The sequence below is a fragment of the Armigeres subalbatus genome, chromosome 3, assembly GCF_024139115.2.
Source record: "Armigeres subalbatus isolate Guangzhou_Male chromosome 3, GZ_Asu_2, whole genome shotgun sequence".
NCBI lineage: Eukaryota > Metazoa > Arthropoda > Insecta > Diptera > Culicidae > Armigeres > Armigeres subalbatus.
The window spans coordinates 315,006,116-315,023,987 of NC_085141.1; the positions used below are offsets into that span (position 1 = coordinate 315,006,116).

General features: G+C 41.5%; 1 protein-coding gene across 6 annotated transcripts in view; it reads right to left on the reverse strand.

Annotated features, from left to right (window-relative positions):
- The window catches only part of LOC134225355 (protein CBFA2T2), a 391,241-nt gene that overhangs the window by 19,320 nt on the left and 354,049 nt on the right, over window positions 1–17,872 (reverse strand). For all 6 annotated transcript variants that reach the window (XR_009983226.1, XM_062705350.1, XM_062705351.1 and 3 more), the window contains 2 exons: window positions 875–1,323; window positions 524–670 (listed from right to left, as the gene is read on the reverse strand). Coding sequence is in view for 5 of the 6 variants with exons in the window: in XM_062705350.1 (XP_062561334.1) it covers window positions 524–670; window positions 875–1,323 (596 nt within the window). In the remaining variant the exon portion in view is untranslated. The remainder of the gene's footprint in view (window positions 1–523; window positions 671–874; window positions 1,324–17,872) is intronic.

A 17,872-nucleotide genomic window follows, 5' to 3' on the forward strand; every position in this document is an offset into this window, starting at 1 on the left:
TCCACAAGCAACAACAGAGCATCAGGTTTATTCCCACGGTATTCTTGTGCGTAAAAGTACTCAAAAATACACTCCTCTCTCTACACGCCAACCCCATAAGCAACATCCAAAAATAGCAGCATCAACAGTAGCAGCAAGCACGTCGTAGCCTCTCTACACACCATCCACGTAGAACTACGGCGGCGGCGGTGGAGCGATGTTGGTAGAGAGACGATTCTTGTTTGTGTCATTTGCTTCCGTTCCCAGGTTCCTTATAGAACCAACCGGACTTGAAGCCCCCGACTCATTCATTCGGGGCGAGCAAGCATGAATAGGATAAGTACCTATCTGTGCCGAACGGACCAACTAAATATTGAAGGAGCAACGGGCGAACCGACGAAGACGACGATGACCTATTTAGGTCAAACTGAACGAACGGAGAAGCTTCGACGCTTGTTTTGTTTGTGATTGTTCGCCAAAGAACAATTGTGTTCCTTTCCAAACCCCTTCTTCGCCAAACAGCCGCAAAACGTGGATTACTCACCTGCTTGCTGGCTCTGGAAAGGATGGTGATTTCCCGTTGTAGTACCGGAACATGCGATTTTAGGAACGGAACCACGTTCGATCGAAGGGGAAAGTTGGTTGCCTCCTGCACGGCAATTTGGAACTCTTCCACAGTTAGGCCATTGCTCTGGAATTGCGAAACAAAAAATTGGGTTTATGATTGATTTGGATGTAGGTAGATGAAAAAATATTGAGTCAAAATATTGAAGGGATAAAGCAAAAATCTGAAATCAAAATCTTTTGTCCGTTCATTAATTCTATCTCATGAAATCAGTTTCAAGACAATTCACTATTCCTACGGAAAAACATCAATCGCTAAAGCGCAACTCACCGCCAACGACAGAACCAGCGAGCGCACCCGATCCCCAATGTCCACATTGGTGTCCTGTCCGAACTGCACCAGCGCGCCGAGGAAGCGCCGTATCTTGAGCAGCTTGGCTGTGTCCTGCTGTGCCGCTGCGGCTGCTGCTGCTGCCACTGCCGAAGCGGAAGTAATGACGGGGGGCGGCGTAATCGATCCCAGGCTGCCTCCCCCTCCACCGCTGCCGCCCCCACTTCCGCCGCTACCGTTCAGCACCCGAGCCTCGCCCGGTGGCGATGAGCTCCCGTTGCGGGTTGCTGCGACTTGTGATGATGACCCAGTGCCACTGCCAGCACCGCCGGATCTCGGCTGGGGCACCAGACTGCTGTGATGCTGTGACACCTGAGGCGAAATCGGCGACCGTGGCGCCACCACTCGGGCTCCTTCCGGTGAGTCTGGCGTTCGGCACTGCTCCTTACCTGTGCGAGAGAGAGAAGAGGGTGCAGATAGAAGGGTTAAATGAGAAGATACATCGATTGAGCACGGAGCAGCAATGTACGGGACGGGAAATAATGAGTTAATGCTAGTGACAAGTGACAAGCATTGTGAAGCCCTACCAGGTATCTGATTCCCTTTAGTCGACCTTTAGAGACTTGGTAGAGCATCAGGCCACACGTTCGCACGCCGAGTACCACCGACGAGGACGAGTGAACGGGGAATTAATTGAAATTTCAATCAAACTCACTTCAATGGGAGCTCTATTACCTTGGGAGAGTTTTGTTCCCATGGGACGTGCAGTTGCTTTGATATGCATGTGTTCTGGTGATGATGGCGGCACAGAATCTGTTCGAAACATAACCCGTGGGGAATGGAGTTGAATTAAAACAATACCATTGCATGTTTACGTCTCCAGAAAAGCAGTGACTGTAAGTGTATTTTTCTTTCGGAGAAGTGTAGCAGATTATGAGATTTATTACTAACCAATTTATTGGAAAACCGTCACCAAGGTTTTTCAATTTCTCTGCCTTGGCATACGTAAATTTCTTGAAATATTCTACTAGAGTTGCTATTCTTTAATACAGTCAAACACCTTCGAGTCTTGACAGTAAACTAAACTGGAATACGCACCTGGAGCATAAGCTATAAAAAAGCAACAAAATGCTCTCTGGATGGATATGCAAAAGATCATTTGGTAAGCAGTGGGGTCTCAAGCCGAAAATGATCTATTGGATTTATTTAACGATTGTGAGGCCAAGAATAACCTATGCCTCATTGGTCTGGTGTCGAAATCGAAAAAGGTAAACTGCCTATGATCGCATATTTGTAACAATCGAAAAAATTAGGGATGGGAGGAATTGAAGGATGATGTTTGTGATACGCATAAGTATGCAAATCTCGCTTAACTTTTCAAAAGGACCTAAGTAACATTTTTTTCATGAACTAATTTGAATACTGCAATCAATAACTTTCATGTTGTTCTGTTGATTGCGCTATTCAGATTAATTTATGAAAAAAAATGCTACTTAGGTCCTTTTGAAAGGTTAAGCGAGAAATCTCAATGAATTTCTAAAAATTTCCAAGAATTGCACAATCACTTTATCCAGTTGGAATCTTCGGTAGAAATATTTCCATCACTAGGTATTTGACTGCAAACTAATTGCGAAATCCTTTGTACATAGCGCATGGCGTACCGGCAATAAAGTTTTTCAGTGTTACGGTTATGCGGTCACTTTGCTTAAGGTCACTCCTGACGGAATCCAAGTACAAAAGTGCTCGCGTTTTCGGAGGCACACCACTCGATGCGGAAGCAACGCACAACTGTCATTTTTATTATTTCACGCATGCTGCGACGCAGCAAAGCTAAATCAACAAAAATGACAGTTGTGCGCCGCCTTTGAATCGAGTGGTGTGCCCCCGAAAACGCGAGCACTTTGGAACTTGGATTCCGTCAGGAGTGACCTTAATGTTACAAAACAACTTGGTAGTTTTTTCGAGTTTTTTGAAACAAACTTTCTTATGTCACCTGGTCAACTGTAAAAATTATTAATTTGATGATTCATGAGCCTATCTTAAAATCTACAAAAACGCAAATGTTACAAATATGCGATCATGGGCAGTAAAGGCTCAAAGAATGTTGGAAAAACTTCAAAGATTAGCAACTCTTTCAATTACTGTTTCAATGGGCAGCACATCAACGGAAGCACTGACTGGAAGCATTACTCTATCTGCTCCCTTTGTATCAGTTAATATAACTAGAAGCGGAGAAGTGTGGTTTAAGGATAAAGCGATCCATAAACCTCTTCGGAGGTGATATAATAGGACACCTGAGTATTCTAAAAATTATTAGAATAAATCCCTTAGTATCGAACAATGAAGATTGGATGGAGAGAAAATACAACTTCACCTGAAATTTTGCAATATTCGATACAGGACATCACTCCACAGTGTTGCCCTTTGTCGATTTCGTGCGCTAGCATTTTTTCTGTTGATTTTTTCGCTGTAGTTTGTTTGGAGAAGACGTTAGATATGGAAAGGGCCTTTTTTTGAGAAAATCTGTAAAATGATTAATCCACCTAAAAGTGTGATAAAATTTTTCTTAACTATCGCAACCAGATATGGGCCTAGTGTCTTCAGAAAAGTTGTTGTGAATGGTATTTAAAGCCACTTTTCCAAAGAGATCTTTGGAAGGTCCCTGAAATCAGTTTTTTGAGCTTAACTTTTTTTCTATGTTTTAGGCATCTTTACCATCTTTTACAAATTTGTTTGGCTAACAAAAATACAGGTTTTTTGTAGAACATTGCAAAGCTCTATCTCTTAAAATTGAAAAGTTATTTGAGAAAATGTGTTTTTTCTAGGGATGTTTCAGAATCGTGTAACTTGTGCCGGCACAAAACGGCGCTCACAATTTTTTAGTACACTGAAACTGCTGTATATCTACTCTTATCTCTTGCTTGTGCCATTATTTTTAATATGTTGATCTGAAACTTGTTTGGACTTCAGCTACTATCGGTTTTCTAACTTCATTTAACATATTAACACAGAAAATGCAATGGCTCGTATTAGCTGACTGGCGCGTTTTAAAACTAGTTCCCCGATCCTGGTTTTTTGCACTTGTATACGAGTTTGATAAATTAGTTATCATGGCTTGTTATGATTCGGAACAGTTTGTGCCTATTTTTTATCGCTGTTCGTTAGCTATTGAGAGCGATTTCTGCAAACCCTGCGCGGAAACTATAGACATTCAAATATATGCATAATGTCAGTCAAGCCTAAAACTATTTGGGAGTAGACCTGTCCGCCGCACATAGGAGTAAATAAGCCAATCCTTGGCCAAAACTATTTTTTGCGGTTATTTGGCCCTGATATACCTAGGATGAAGTAATAATTGCCAATTATGCAGGAAAATGCAATTTTTTGGCTAAATCTATCCACCTAACAGTGTAAAACCAGAAAACATCTCAAAATACATATGTTTTCAAATAAAACCTCGCGTTTTATGTAAAACCAAAATCTCTTGCTGCCGCTACGTGAACGATTCTAAAATGGCTATATTTCACAAAGTAGCAAAAAACCCGTAGTTAAAGCTCTATCCTTAAATGGATTTTCTAGCATTTACATAGGAAAAAAAAACATCTAACTTATTTTAACCCATGGCCAAGATCCCAAAAGAATATATTCGCATGCACAAAAGTAAACACTGTTTTTTGCTTGAACACTATATTCTCCTTAACTCCCCTATCAGGAAATAATATCAGGTATGGGCGTTTGAAGCCTTACAACAATCTAGAACGTCCTGAACATAGCAGAGTTCGGAAACAGAAAATATTCAGTACATTAGCAGCATCTGTATTGATTAGATTATCATTCAAACGTACCTATAGAGGTACTGCGGTAAACAATCTACTTTTTAATATCCCTTGGACGCCCTAGGGTATCCAAACTACACTTGAGTTCAGGACTGTAGATGTACAGCTACAATTTTTTTTTCGTTCAAACTTCCTTTATTCGCTTTGAAGGTCAATACACATCGGAAAAGAGGGAAATTCATTACAAATAAAAAACGCCGCTAGATCGGATATATATCGGAGCTTTGAGTGACAAAAAAGCTACTGTCATGACTGTAGATCGCAAGCTTTGAACTCAAAGGCAGTTTGGATGACTCAAATTATCCCAAGCAGCACAAGTCAGACAAAAATGGTTGCAGCAACTTGAATGTGACTAAACCTGGTCACATAAGAGTTGCAGTAACCTATGTGAAACATGTGTGCTGCTAGGGATATCAAAGCTGTCTTGCGGTGTTTGTTGGTCTTCCGAGAGATGTAATGAGTGTGACAGAAAAGGTTACTTTAGCAGCTGTAGAACTCAAGTCTTGAAATCAAGGACAGTTTGGTTGATTCAAAATATCCCATAACTATTTTACAATGATAGTTGGTCTTGGTTCGCCCAGGTTGGTTGGTTGGTCCAGGAGATGCTGTGAATATAAATAAAATATACGTAACAAAAAAAGTTCCGCCAGTTCTGAACTCAAGAACAGTTTAGATGACCCAGAATATCCCAAAACTACATCACATTGTTTGTTGATCTACAAGGTGATGAAATGAATATAATATTTTTTCTTCTGGGTTCGTTATATGTGATAATTTATGAGCAAATGGTAAAATTTTGTTTTAAAATGATGAAAAATCGCATTTTATTCAGAATCTAATTTGTGGACGTTTGCGGACGAGTTTTCACGTGGAATGCTTAGTCCATATCTTGAAGTTACACCCAAGTGATTTATCTTTGCCGGATCTTGCCATATAGATTAACTTTTCCTCTGGAGAAAAACATAAAAAATAGAAAAAATAGTGATTTTTAAGTGGTCATCACCTGAAACATAAAATTTATAATTTGACCATAAACATGAACAAAATAGAGACAAACAACTATAATCTTCTCATTGTGTACTAATAATAGCTTGTTGATTTATGTTGTGTAAAAATCAGATTTTCCAAATACTTCACAAATAAAGTGAATAAAATCCAATTCAATACTGCATTTTTGAGCCCTAATTATATTTTTTACGAAATTTTGGATCATTTCAGAAATAGTCATAGTTTGCTGAATGTTTCTAAGTATCTAAAAAAATATAAGAATGTATAAATTTAAATTTTTTTTTTTTTTGATGTCGTCCACGAATTTGTTCTAGTTACTCTTCTGTGCGGCGGTGGCGTGACAAATAACTTTTAGCCAGCGGCGGCGTCACGCCGTTGCGTTGGTTATTGGCGGCGGCGATGCGGCGGCGTGATTCTACGTGAACTAATTTCAAACCTCAAAATTTTACAGAATTTCTTTGTAGCTTCCTCAACGAATTCCTCAGGAAGTTCATTCACTAGTTCTGTGGAAAGCTCTTCAAGAAGTTCCTCTGATGATGATGATGATGATACTACCATCTATTGTAGCAAGACACCTGCCGATAGCACTGGCCATATCTGACAAACGATTTGATCATGATTATACTATTGGTTGTATTTCATCAAACTTCTGTATGAAGGGCCAAAATGGGTTGGGTGGTTCCATAAGCATAGACCACGAAGTTCCTCTGGACAGTCCTCAAAATATTTCTGAAAGTTTCTCCAGGAATTCCTCAGGAAGTTCCTCTAGGAATTCCTCCAGTAGTACTTCCAGGAATTCCTCCGGAAGTTCTTCAGGAATTCCTCCCGTAGTTCTTCCTGGAATTTCACCAGAAACTCCTCAAGAAGCTCCTCCAAGAATTCTTCCAAAAGTTCCTCCAGGATTTCCTCCGGAAGTTTCTCTCAAAAATCCTCCGGGAGATCGTCCAGGAATTCTTCCTGGAGATCCTCCAGGGATTCCTCCGGAACTTCCTCTCCGAGTAGCATAAGTAAGGTAAAATTGGATACAGGAACAGGTCACACAGGAGTTGCAATAACCTTAAATATGTGTGCTGCTAGGGTCCAGGATTTTATCCGGAAGTTCCTCCAGGAATTAATCCGAAAGTACCTCAAGGAGTTCTTCCGAAAGTTTCTCCAGGAATTCGTCCGGAAATTCTTCCAGGAATTCCTCCGAAAGTTCATCCAGGAATTCCTCCAGAAGTACCTCCAGGAATTCCTCCGGAAGTCCTCTTTATGAGTTCCATGAGAACTTCCTCCAGGAGTTCCTCCAGAAATTCCTCCGGGAGTTTATCCAGGAATTCCTCTGGAAGTTCCTTTAGAAATTCTTTCGGAAGTTCCTCCAGAAATTCCTCTGGAAGTTCTTCCAGGAATTCCTCAGGAAGTTCTTCCAGGAATTCCTCAGGAAGTACCTCCAGGAATTCCTCAGGAAGCTTCTTTTCCTGCTGAAGTTCCTCCAGGAGTCGCTCCGGCAGTTAATCCAGGAATTCTTACGGAAGTTTCTCCGTGAATTCCTCCGGAAATTCCTTTAGAAGTTCCTCCGAATGTGCACCAGGAATTAGTTGGGAAGTTCTTCCCAAAATTCCTCCAAACTTCATCCGAGAATTCATCCCGGAGTTCCCACGCAAGTTCTACCAAAATTTCTTCATAAGTTCCTCAGTAAGTTTCTAAAGCAATTTCCCCGGAAGTTTCTCCAAGAATCCCTTTGAATTTTTTTCCAGGAATTCCTCCAAGAGTTCCTTCGAAAGTTCCTCCAAGAATTTCTTCTAAAGTTCCTAGAAAAATCCCTCCTGAAGTTCCTCCAAAAAATGCGTCCAGAAATTCCTCCATAATTTTATTTATAAGTTGCTCCAGGAATTCCACCGGATGCTCTTCCAGTATTTTTTCCGAACATTCTACCAGATATTAGTTGGGATGTTCCTCCAGAAATTCTTTGAGAAGCTTTTCCAGGAGTTCCTTGGAAAGGTCCTTCAAGAATTCTTCCCGGAATTCCTACATAAACTCCATCAAAATTTCTCAGGAAGATTCTTCAATAATTTCTTTGGAAGTTTCTTCCGAAATTCCTTTTGAAGCTCATCAGGTTGTTTGTCCGGAAATTATCTGTGGGACTTCCGGACTCCTGGAGTCCAGAAATTATTACGAAATGTCCCCGTGAATACCTTCAGCAACCTACCTGTGTATTATTTAGATTTTTATGGAATGAAGAATGTCCACCAGTCCGGAAATCCCTCCACGAACTCTTCATAAATTATTTTAAGAACTTTTCGAAAACTTCCACTGAGCTCCTTTCGAATCTCACATAAAATTTCTAAACCAACTCCACTCCACCCCTAGAAATTCTTTCAGGAATATTTCCAAGGGGTCGTACACTAATTACGTAGGCACTTATGGGGGCACGTTGCATGTAAATCAAAAATGATTTGTATGGGGAAAATCTTACGGAGGAGTTTACGTAATTAGTGTTTTCTAGAGTTTTCTAGAAATATTTCTTTATCATAAATTTCGAATCCTTCCAGAAAATTCTGATAATCCATAAACTCCTCCAGAAATAACCTCCTGCTATTCCTCCAGGTATTTCCCGAAACATTTTTCCAGGAAGCTCCCTGGAAAATCGTTTTAAAATTCTTTAGTGACTTCTTCAGGAATTCTCCTGGACATTTCTTAACAAATTCCTGTGGAATGCACATGAGAATCTCTCTGGATATTATATATGTTTGAAATCATCTCAGCCTCAGAAACTTTTACAGAAATTCCTTCCGAAAGTCATCCAATTTTTATTCCTGCAGGAATTTATTCTGAGGTACCATGGTAGTGTCACCCAAATTTCGGAAATTGCTTTAGGAATACTTTTATAAATCACTCCCAAAAAATCTCGATGGAGAAGATATTCTCGAAAGAATTACTAAAAAAATTCTGACGAAATTCCAATAAAAATCAAGAAATTGAAGTATTTTCAAAGAATGTTTATAAGAAATTAAAAAAGGAGGCTTCCGAGCCCCTTGGAAGGAGGCTTGCGAGCCTCTTGGAAGGAGGCTTGCGAGCCTCTTGGAAGGAGGCTTGCGAGCCTCTTGGAAGGAGGCTTCCGAGCCTCTTGGAAGGAGGCTTCCGAGCCTCTTGGAAGGAGGCTTGCGCCTCTTGGAAGGAGGCTTCTGAGCCTCTTGGAAGGAGGCTTCGAGCCTCTTGGAAGGAGGCTTCTGAGCCTCTTGGAAGGAGGCTTGAGCCTCTTGGAAGGAGGCTTCGAGGCCTCTTGGAAGGAGGCTCTGAGGCCTCTTGGAAGGAGGGCTTGAGCCTCTTGGAAGGAGGCTTCTGAGCCTCTTGGAAGGAGGCCTGAGGCCTCTTGGAAGGAGGCTTCTGAGCCTCTTGGAAGGAGGCTTCTGAGCCTCTTGGAAGGAGGCTTCTGAGCCTCTTGGAAGGAGGCTTCTGAGCCTCTTGGAAGGAGGCTTCTGAGCCTCTTGGAAGGAGGCTTGAGCCTCTTGGAAGGAGGCTTCCTGAGGCCTCTTGGAAGGAGGCTTCTGAGCCTCTTGGAAGGAGGCTTCGAGCCTCTTGGAAGGAGGCTTGAGCCTCTTGGAAGGAGGCTTCTGAGCCTCTTGGAAGGAGGCTCTGAGCCTCTTGGAAGGAGGCTTCTGAGCCTCTTGGAAGGAGGCTTCTGAGCCTCTTGGAAGGAGGCTTTGAGCCTCTTGGAAGGAGGCTCTGAGGCCTCTTGGAAGGAGGCTTCTGAGCCTCTTGGAAGGAGGCTTTGAGCCTCTTGGAAGGAGGCTTCCGGGCCTCTTGGAAGGAGGCTTGAGCCTCTTGGAAGGAGGCTTTGAGCCTCTTGGAAGGAGGCTTCCGAGCCTCTTGGAAGGAGGCTTCTGAGCCTCTTGGAAGGAGGCTTCCGAGCCTCTTGGAAGGAGGCTTCTGAGCCTCTTGAAGGAGGCCTGAGCCTCTTGGAAGGAGGCTCTGAGCCTCTTGGAAGGAGGCTTCTGAGCCTCTTGGAAGGAGGCTTCTGAGCCTCTTGGAAGGAGGCCTGAGCCTCTTGGAAGGAGGCTTCTGAGCCTCTTGGAAGGAGGCTCTGAGGCCTCTTGGAAGGAGGCTTCCTGAGCCTCTTGGAAGGAGGCTTCTGAGCCTCTTGGAAGGAGGCCTGAGCCTCTTGGAAGGAGGCTTCTGAGCCTCTTGGAAGGAGGCTTCTGAGCCTCTTGGAAGGAGGCTCTGAGCCTCTTGGAAGGAGGCTTCCGAGCCTCTTGGAAGGAGGCTTGAGGCCTCTTGGAAGGAGGCTTCCGAGCCTCTTGGAAGGAGGCTTCTGAGCCCCTCTTGGAGGAGGCCTGAGCCTCTTGGAAGGAGGCTTCTGAGCCTCTGGAAGGAGGCTTCTGAGCCTCTTGGAAGGAGGCCTGAGCCTCTTGGAAGGAGGCCTGAGCCTCTTGGAAGGAGGCTTCCGAGCCTCTTGAAGGAGGCTTGAGCCTCTTGGAAGGAGGCTTCTGAGCCTCTTGGAAGGAGGCCTGAGCCTCTTGGAAGGAGGCTTCTGAGCCTCTTGGAAGGAGGCCTGAGCCTCTTGGAAGGAGGCTACTGAGGCCTCTTGGAAGGAGGCTTCCTGAGCTCTTGGAAGGAGGCCTGAGCCTCTTGGAAGGAGGCCTGAGCCTCTTGGAAGGAGGCTTCTGAGCCTCTTGGAAGGAGGCTTCCGAGCCTCTTGGAAGGAGGCTTCCGAGCCTCTTGGAAGGAGGCTTCCGAGCCTCTTGGAAGGAGGCTTCCGAGCCTTTTGGAAGGAGGCTTCCGAACCCCTTGAACGGAGACTTCCGAGCCTCTTGGAAGGAGGCTTCCGAGCCTCTTGGAAGGAGGCTTCCGAGCCTCTTGGAAGGAGGCTTCCGAGCCTCTTGGAAGGAGGCTTCCGAGCCTCTTGGAAGGAGGCTTCCGAGCCTCTTGGAAGGAGGCTTCCGAGCCTCTTGGAAGGAGGCTTCCGAGCCTCTTGGAAGGTGGCTTCCGAGCCTCTTGGAAGGGGGCTTCCGAGCTCCTCTGAAGGAGGCTTCCGAGCCCCTTGAAAGGAGACTTCCGAACCTCTTAAAAGGAGACTTCCGAGCCTCTTGAAAGAAGGCTTATCAAATAGATGATTTCTAAGTAGAGGCTTCTTAGTCTCTTTAAAGGAAACTTTCGTGACTCTTGAAAAAACATTTCTGAGTCTGTTAAAGGAGGCTTCGGAACCTCTCGAGAAAAAGATTATTGGCTGTTAGGAAAAAGGATTCCGAGATGCTTATAAGGAGCCTACCAAGCCTCTGGTAAAGAAGCTACTAAGCTTTTTCGAAAAAAAACAGCTATCCACACACTGTGCTGGTTATGGTGGGAAGGATTCAGTATGCTTTGAAATACTGATTGCCATGTCATATAAAAATATTACAGAGAACACGTAATAAAGCTTTTTTGAAAAGTAGTGAAAAATGGATTTCAAAAAGTGCCAGGGCATTACGCCTTACCTTTACAAAAGACGTTTCATAGCCCTTCTTTAGTATTTTAACAATCCCATAATAAAAAGGTTACAAATCCTTATGTGCTTGACACTTAAAAAAACAAACATAAGTTCATTTAAGCAGGTTTGAATTACATTTCAATAGTTTCACTATCATTTAGAATCAACTGCTGCAGGCTTGCCGCGCTTGTGTTCAGATGGTAAGGGCATATCGTCCTGCCTACACTGTGGCGTTTTGGCCAGTGAAACATATTTACAAAAAACGTAACATTTTTGAAGATGGAAGCAATTTTGTATCATATTAACCACTGAGAAGAGTTATTGTGTTGCCCAACTGAGTGTTCCAGTGCATGTTTCGTGGATAGTATGCTAGCGTCGCTCCAGAATGTTGATCAAACAAACATGAAAAGTTACATCCAAATTGTAACATTTTGTATTTCGCAATTATTTTTATTATGTAATACAAAAATACTTCCACATTCACATAGTATGATGGTTTCACAAATATTTAAAGGTACCAACTGATTTTGACCCTTAGTTCCACATATTACGTAAGCATTTTTTCTGGGTTTTTCGACTCCCCTTCCTCCCATGTAAGATTTTTTTCATACAAATAATTTTTAAGTTAAATGGTGCGTAAAAAAACGACAGTCAACCCCCTCCCTCCCATAAGTGCTTACGTAATATGTGTACGGCCCATTAGTTATAGTTTTCTAGAAATCAAAGGGGGGCGTTTTGGCCAGGTGGGGCGCATTATACCGTCTTACCCTATATTATGTACAATACATAGTTTAAGACTACAAAATTACACGTTTATCAAAAGTTCATCAATTAGTTTTTATTTGAATTGCAATACATCCGCTAGCGGGGTAATTAATCCGCGGTCAGCGAAGGTACCCTCAGGGAAACATGTACCCCACGTTGAGAACCGCTGATGTATGTGATTCAAAAGATTAGATATAGTGAACGATAGATGAAATGAGAATTAAACTTGAGATTCAATGATGTTATAAATAATTATTAGTTTAGATTAGATTGAATAATTTTATGTTTAATAATTTTCTTGATGAGAATAGTTGTTGAGCAAGCTTTGAGAAATGCTCTTCGTCTACCAGTCTTAGTTACAAGAAATTTTCCAAAATTTCTAAAAAAGAAGAGTTATTGTAAAAAATTCAATAGCAATTCCCGTGAAAATCCAAATATTGTTACTTACTTATGGGCCTTGTTTACCTCCGGTGGTGCAAAGGGCCGACTTGAAAGATCTCCATATTGAGCGATGTCCAGCTATCGCTTCAACCTGGTGCTAGATTAGATTTAGATCAACCTAACACCCCCTTGTAACGTTTTTTTATGGAAGGATTCTTAAATTTGTATAGGCCATATACCAACAAAGAAATATGTTGCGCAAAAATCCGTGACAATAAACTGAAAACAATTTCTTATTGTAAATTCCTGCACCAAATGTCGTTTTGCCGCGGGATGCAACTGCTGCTACACACACGGAAAAGCTCTTTATAATGTGGGAATAGAATCAAAGCAAAAACTGTTGATGGAAAATCGCTTTCCATGCATGATGCACACTCCGCCGATATATCCACGCCACCATCGAACCAGGTGCTGCCAGACACAAAACACACTCACGCTCTCCCGCCCGCTCGCTCAGTATGGGGCTGAGGCTGCTATTTGCCGCCGTCAGAGACACGCGGGGTTTTGTCCTGGCCCCATCAGAAGCAGCAGTGGCAGCAGCTGTGGCACTTTTTCCCATATCCAATCAGTATATGTAACTAATTATAAAACTGTCATAACCAAAAACTTTGCGCTGAATAAATTTACTACAAAAACCTTCGCCGTGAAGGTATGGTCGAGCGGGATGAACGATGACGATGGGTATGGGGAACGGCACTACTTCTGCCACCATCAACCCATCGCATCGCACACCGTGATGATGATGATGGTGGAAGGATGGCTGTCGGACAAACCGAAACGACCGATTTCGAAGCGGATGCGATGCATCGCAGTAATGCTCTCGCTGCTCGCCCAGCAGAGATGCGGTGAAGCCGGATGAATGGCAGGCAGGTCGTTGTTTGTCGGTAAATGAGTGCCACTGTCGGGTTTCCAATTAAATTTTAATATATTTTCTAAATAGATTTCCCGCTCAATACAATGGGAGACCCATCAGGAACCTGCCAGGAACTGGAGCTCAATCAGAGAATGGAAGGTGGATGGGATGGTATGAACACTCAATGGGATTGGTGGAAATATTTATTTCTGAATGTAACATTTCAACAAGATCTCTGGGTTTGTGTTACTCGTACAATAAGGTTTTGCTGAAAGGTTATACCGGAGATAAAGAGTAACAGCATTACGAGATTTCTCATCGTTCTTACATTTAAGGTGACTCGGGGAGGACCTCGACACCGTGTTATTTTTAGTGAAAAGAGAAAAATGATAAGTAAGAAGTTAATAGAGAGAAGTGAGAAGTGAAAAATTAAAAGTGGGAAATTCGAAGTGTGAAGCGACAAGATGAGAAGTGCGAAGTAAGAAGTGAGAAGTGAGGAGTGGGATGTGAGAAATGAGAAGTAAGAAGTGGGAAGAGGGAAGTGAGAAGAGAGAAGTGTGAAGTTAAAAGTGAAAAATTCGGAGTGTGAAACAGTAGTGAGGAGTGAAAAGTAAAAAGTTAGAGGTTGAAAGTGATAAATGAGAAATGAAAAATCAGAAGTGAAAAATATGAAGTTGTAATTAAGAAGTGAGAAGTGATAAGTGAAAAATGGTAAGTGAGAAATAAATACAGCGAAGTGAGAAGTGAGGTATTCGAATGGTGAAGTTAAAAGTGAGATGTGAGAAATTAGAAGTGAGAAGTGCGAAGTAAAAGTAAGAAGTGAGTGCTGGAAAGGGAGAAATTAGAGGTGAGAAGTGAGAAGTTAGAAGTGAGAAATTCGAAGTGCGAAGTAGTAATTAGATGTAAAAAGTTAGAAGTGATAAGTGAGAAATGAGAAGTCAGAAATGAGAAGTGAGATATAAGAAGTTATAAATGAGAAGGAAGAAATGAAAAGTGAATAATGAGAAGCAATAAGTTAGAGGTGAATTGTGCTAAGTGAGAAATGAATAGTGAAAAGTGAGAAGTGTGGAGTGGGAAGAGAGAAGTGAGAAGCGAGATGTGCGAAAAGAGAAGTAAGAAGTAAGTAGTGAGAAGTGAGAAATGATGAGTGAGAAGTTAGTTGTGAGAGGGGAGTAGGAAGAAGTGAAAAGTGGGAACGAGAAGCAAGAAACGAGATTCTTTCTCTTTCTTGTTTTATTTTTTCTTCTTCCTTCTTTTTCTGCTTTATATCTCTTCATGCACTTCTCACTACTCAACAACAGTTACTCTCCCTTCTCACTTTCCAATTATCATCTCTTGTTATGAAAACTCATATGTGAATATGTACGTTATGTGGAAGATATTGATTTGGAAAATGTATTGGAGGTAACCACTTTCCCTTCGATGGGACTCGAACCCATGACCCAACAGTTCGAGTTCGAGTCCCATCGAAGGGAAAGTGGTTACCTCCAATACATTTTCCAAATCAATATCTTCCACATAACGTACATATTCACATATGAATTTTCATAACATTCTAAATTAACGTCCAAGTCGGGTGGTTTAATCCCCGGCAACAGGCAATTAACTTTGATTGAACTATCATCTCTTATTTCTCTCTCTTTACTTCTGTTTATGTCACTTCTCACATCCTACTTCTCACTTCGCAACTATCACTTCTCACTTTTCACCAATAATTTCTCACTTTCCACTACTCACATTTTACTGCACACATCTCACTACTCAATACTCATTTCCGTTTTTCAGTACTCGCTTCTCACTACTCTGTACTTATTTCGAACATCTCATTTCTCACTTCTCAGCTCTCGCTGTTCACTATTCACTTGGAACATTTTATTTTTTACTTCACTTAATAAGGAAACAAATTTTAGCTACTCGGCCAAATGGTATTCGGTCAAACATAAATGTATTCCCTCTCTCGATAACTCCCTAACTCGATGGTCCCTTCAATATCAAGTAAGGGAGAGTTCACTGTATTATAGATAGTGATAATTGTCCGTTTTCAGGGTTTTTAAATAAATGTAAGTTGCTGAGTTTGTCTTGAAAAGCGTATAAGCCAGAGCACTAGACTATAAGCTATGTCCCATCAAAAGACGTCGAGGACCCAAGGAGTGTACATTAATCTTCTTAGCGAAGTCACTCCCAACGATTCGTCAATCATCTTTCCCCCTAAATGTGAAACGGTTGGTACGGCTGTCCCCGTTTCTTCCTTTCGTGGATTCAAAACTCTGCGTTGATCATGTTATTTATTACTAAATAATCTGATTGCCGAGGAGTTATGGATTGTCTCCCAAATTTAAGCCAGCACGGTGGGCCTAGCCGTTTTAATACTTGTGTCATATTTATGATATGCTGCAAATATTAATGCAGACAAGAAAATGTTCGGAAACACAATCGACATTTCCAGGATGCTATTCAATACTGGCTGTGCATGTGCTAAGACAAGACAAGACAAGACAAAAGCGGACAAAGGCAAAGCGAATGTCAAGTGAAAATGTTGTTACGATTTGATCATGATCATATTATTGTTCGTACCTCTTCAAACTCCTGTATGACGGGCCAAACATAAGTGGATTATTAGTTTTCTAAATCAAAATAAATACTGACTGATTGATATTCGATCGAAAATTGACAGCGTTCAGCCGAATATGAATATGTTATGAAGTGAGGGAGACAAAGAAGGCCGATGGGTTTCACCAAGAAAATTCGATTATCCAACGCTCCAGTAGGCCATGACTTACAACACGTTCGTAGAGATGTCGTAAACTGGGAGTCGTATTAATCGATTAGTAACTAATCGACTACTCTCGATTCTTGTCGATTATTGAATCGATTAATTTACGACATCTCTATGACACTACTACACGTAACCAGTGATTTGATACGGACGACACGTAAGTACTATTTTGTCCCTAACATGTTCGGCTGATCCCTTTACAATGGCATGAGGGCACACAACAGCCTAAAATCATTTCTCTAGTTTCTCTCTCGTACCTATAATTTAATAATTTAATATTTTTGTATAATTTATTTAATCGTATCGTTAAGCGTTAAACGAAATGAAAAATTTGATATAGGCTGTTTTTTTCGGACAGATTGTATTTTTCCCTCTCGTACGTAGCCAATATTGAACCTCTGTGGATTTAAATATTGTTAACTCCTAAATGGAGTATCCGATATTCTGGGAAATGTCAAGCAATATTCCCAATAGAAAGTTGTCCTTCATCTAAGTACATCAATTCCAATAAGATACCTAGATTTATTTTTTTTATTATTGAAGTGGCCTTGAACCACTAGATTCATACGCCTCTCAAAGAAGAAGGAAAATCAAATCTTATCGTATTATCGGTTATCGGTTCTGTTGTTGCCTAATGCCATTTGAACATCGTTGTTGATGTCTAATTCATCAATATTGTCATATTTGATACAATTTACTAAAATGTGTTCTATAGAGTTTTCAGTATGGCAAGTGTCACATCTGTTCGAAATAGTTTTGATGAAGAGGTGTTCTTTGGTTAATCTGGTATGGCCTATTCTACAACGTGTTAATGTTGAAGATGATGCTGAAGATGATGCTGAACAATTATTTTTGCTTTGGAGGCGATCTGTCCCTTTTTGAATTTATGATGTATGGTCCAGTTGATTTTCATACTTTGGTTGAACCATGATCGCCTGGCTACACGATGAAGTTTGGCTATACTGGGTATTTCATGACCTGTTTGTTCTTCTATTAGCTTTTGGTGCTATGGCCTTAAGGTACTGTATGCGATTTATAAGGGTCTCCTGCTCCGTATGCACTGTGCAGTGAAGTCTCCGCGTCGATTTATCCAGACGCCGAGAATTCAGGCGATATTAACTTCTGGAATACGTTCATTATTGATTTCGATACTTAGGCGGGAATCACGCCATCTATGTATGCGTTTTTTACAAACATCCAGGATGCAAGATTTTGATTCAGACAGTGAAAAGTGAACACTTTTTGCCCATGATTCTACGGCGCTTACACCTTCTTTTAGAGCTCGGCGAACTCTAGGAAGGTGTTTCCTTGTTGCTACAAGAATAATGTCGTCTACGCAGGGAATCAATTTTTCTTCTATGCGCAAGCGAAACAAGCGACAAAAGAGAACTAACGACAAAGCTTTGTTTTTGTCGGAGATAATAATTACAAAGATCCGAAATTTTTTGTCAACAACAAAAAAGAAGACAATTTTGTTGCTAACTTTTCATTCCGTTATTCTGCAATATCTCTACAGCTAATTTCGTGTACCATGCATCGGTACTGAAGTTCAAACATATTTTTGCTTCTTCTTATGAGTTCCGAATTCGTTTTTGTATAGAGATCTGATTTCATTGCGTTTGGCATTTCCGAATCTCACCTTTACACAGAGCTCTAATCAGTCAGAGGGTTCAGCAGATCCACCAAATTCGTATCCGCTTCTTTCCTAATTAATCAGCGCTCTGGAGCTTGGAGATTCATGTCGTCGGCTTCGAAAACCAGCCTAAGATTGAGTTACGTTTTTACAATTTATTCCATTGACTCCATTCAAAAGGTGAGACATATAATAGCAAATTATAGTCGTTCCATACTCCACCGACCATCACTCATAAGT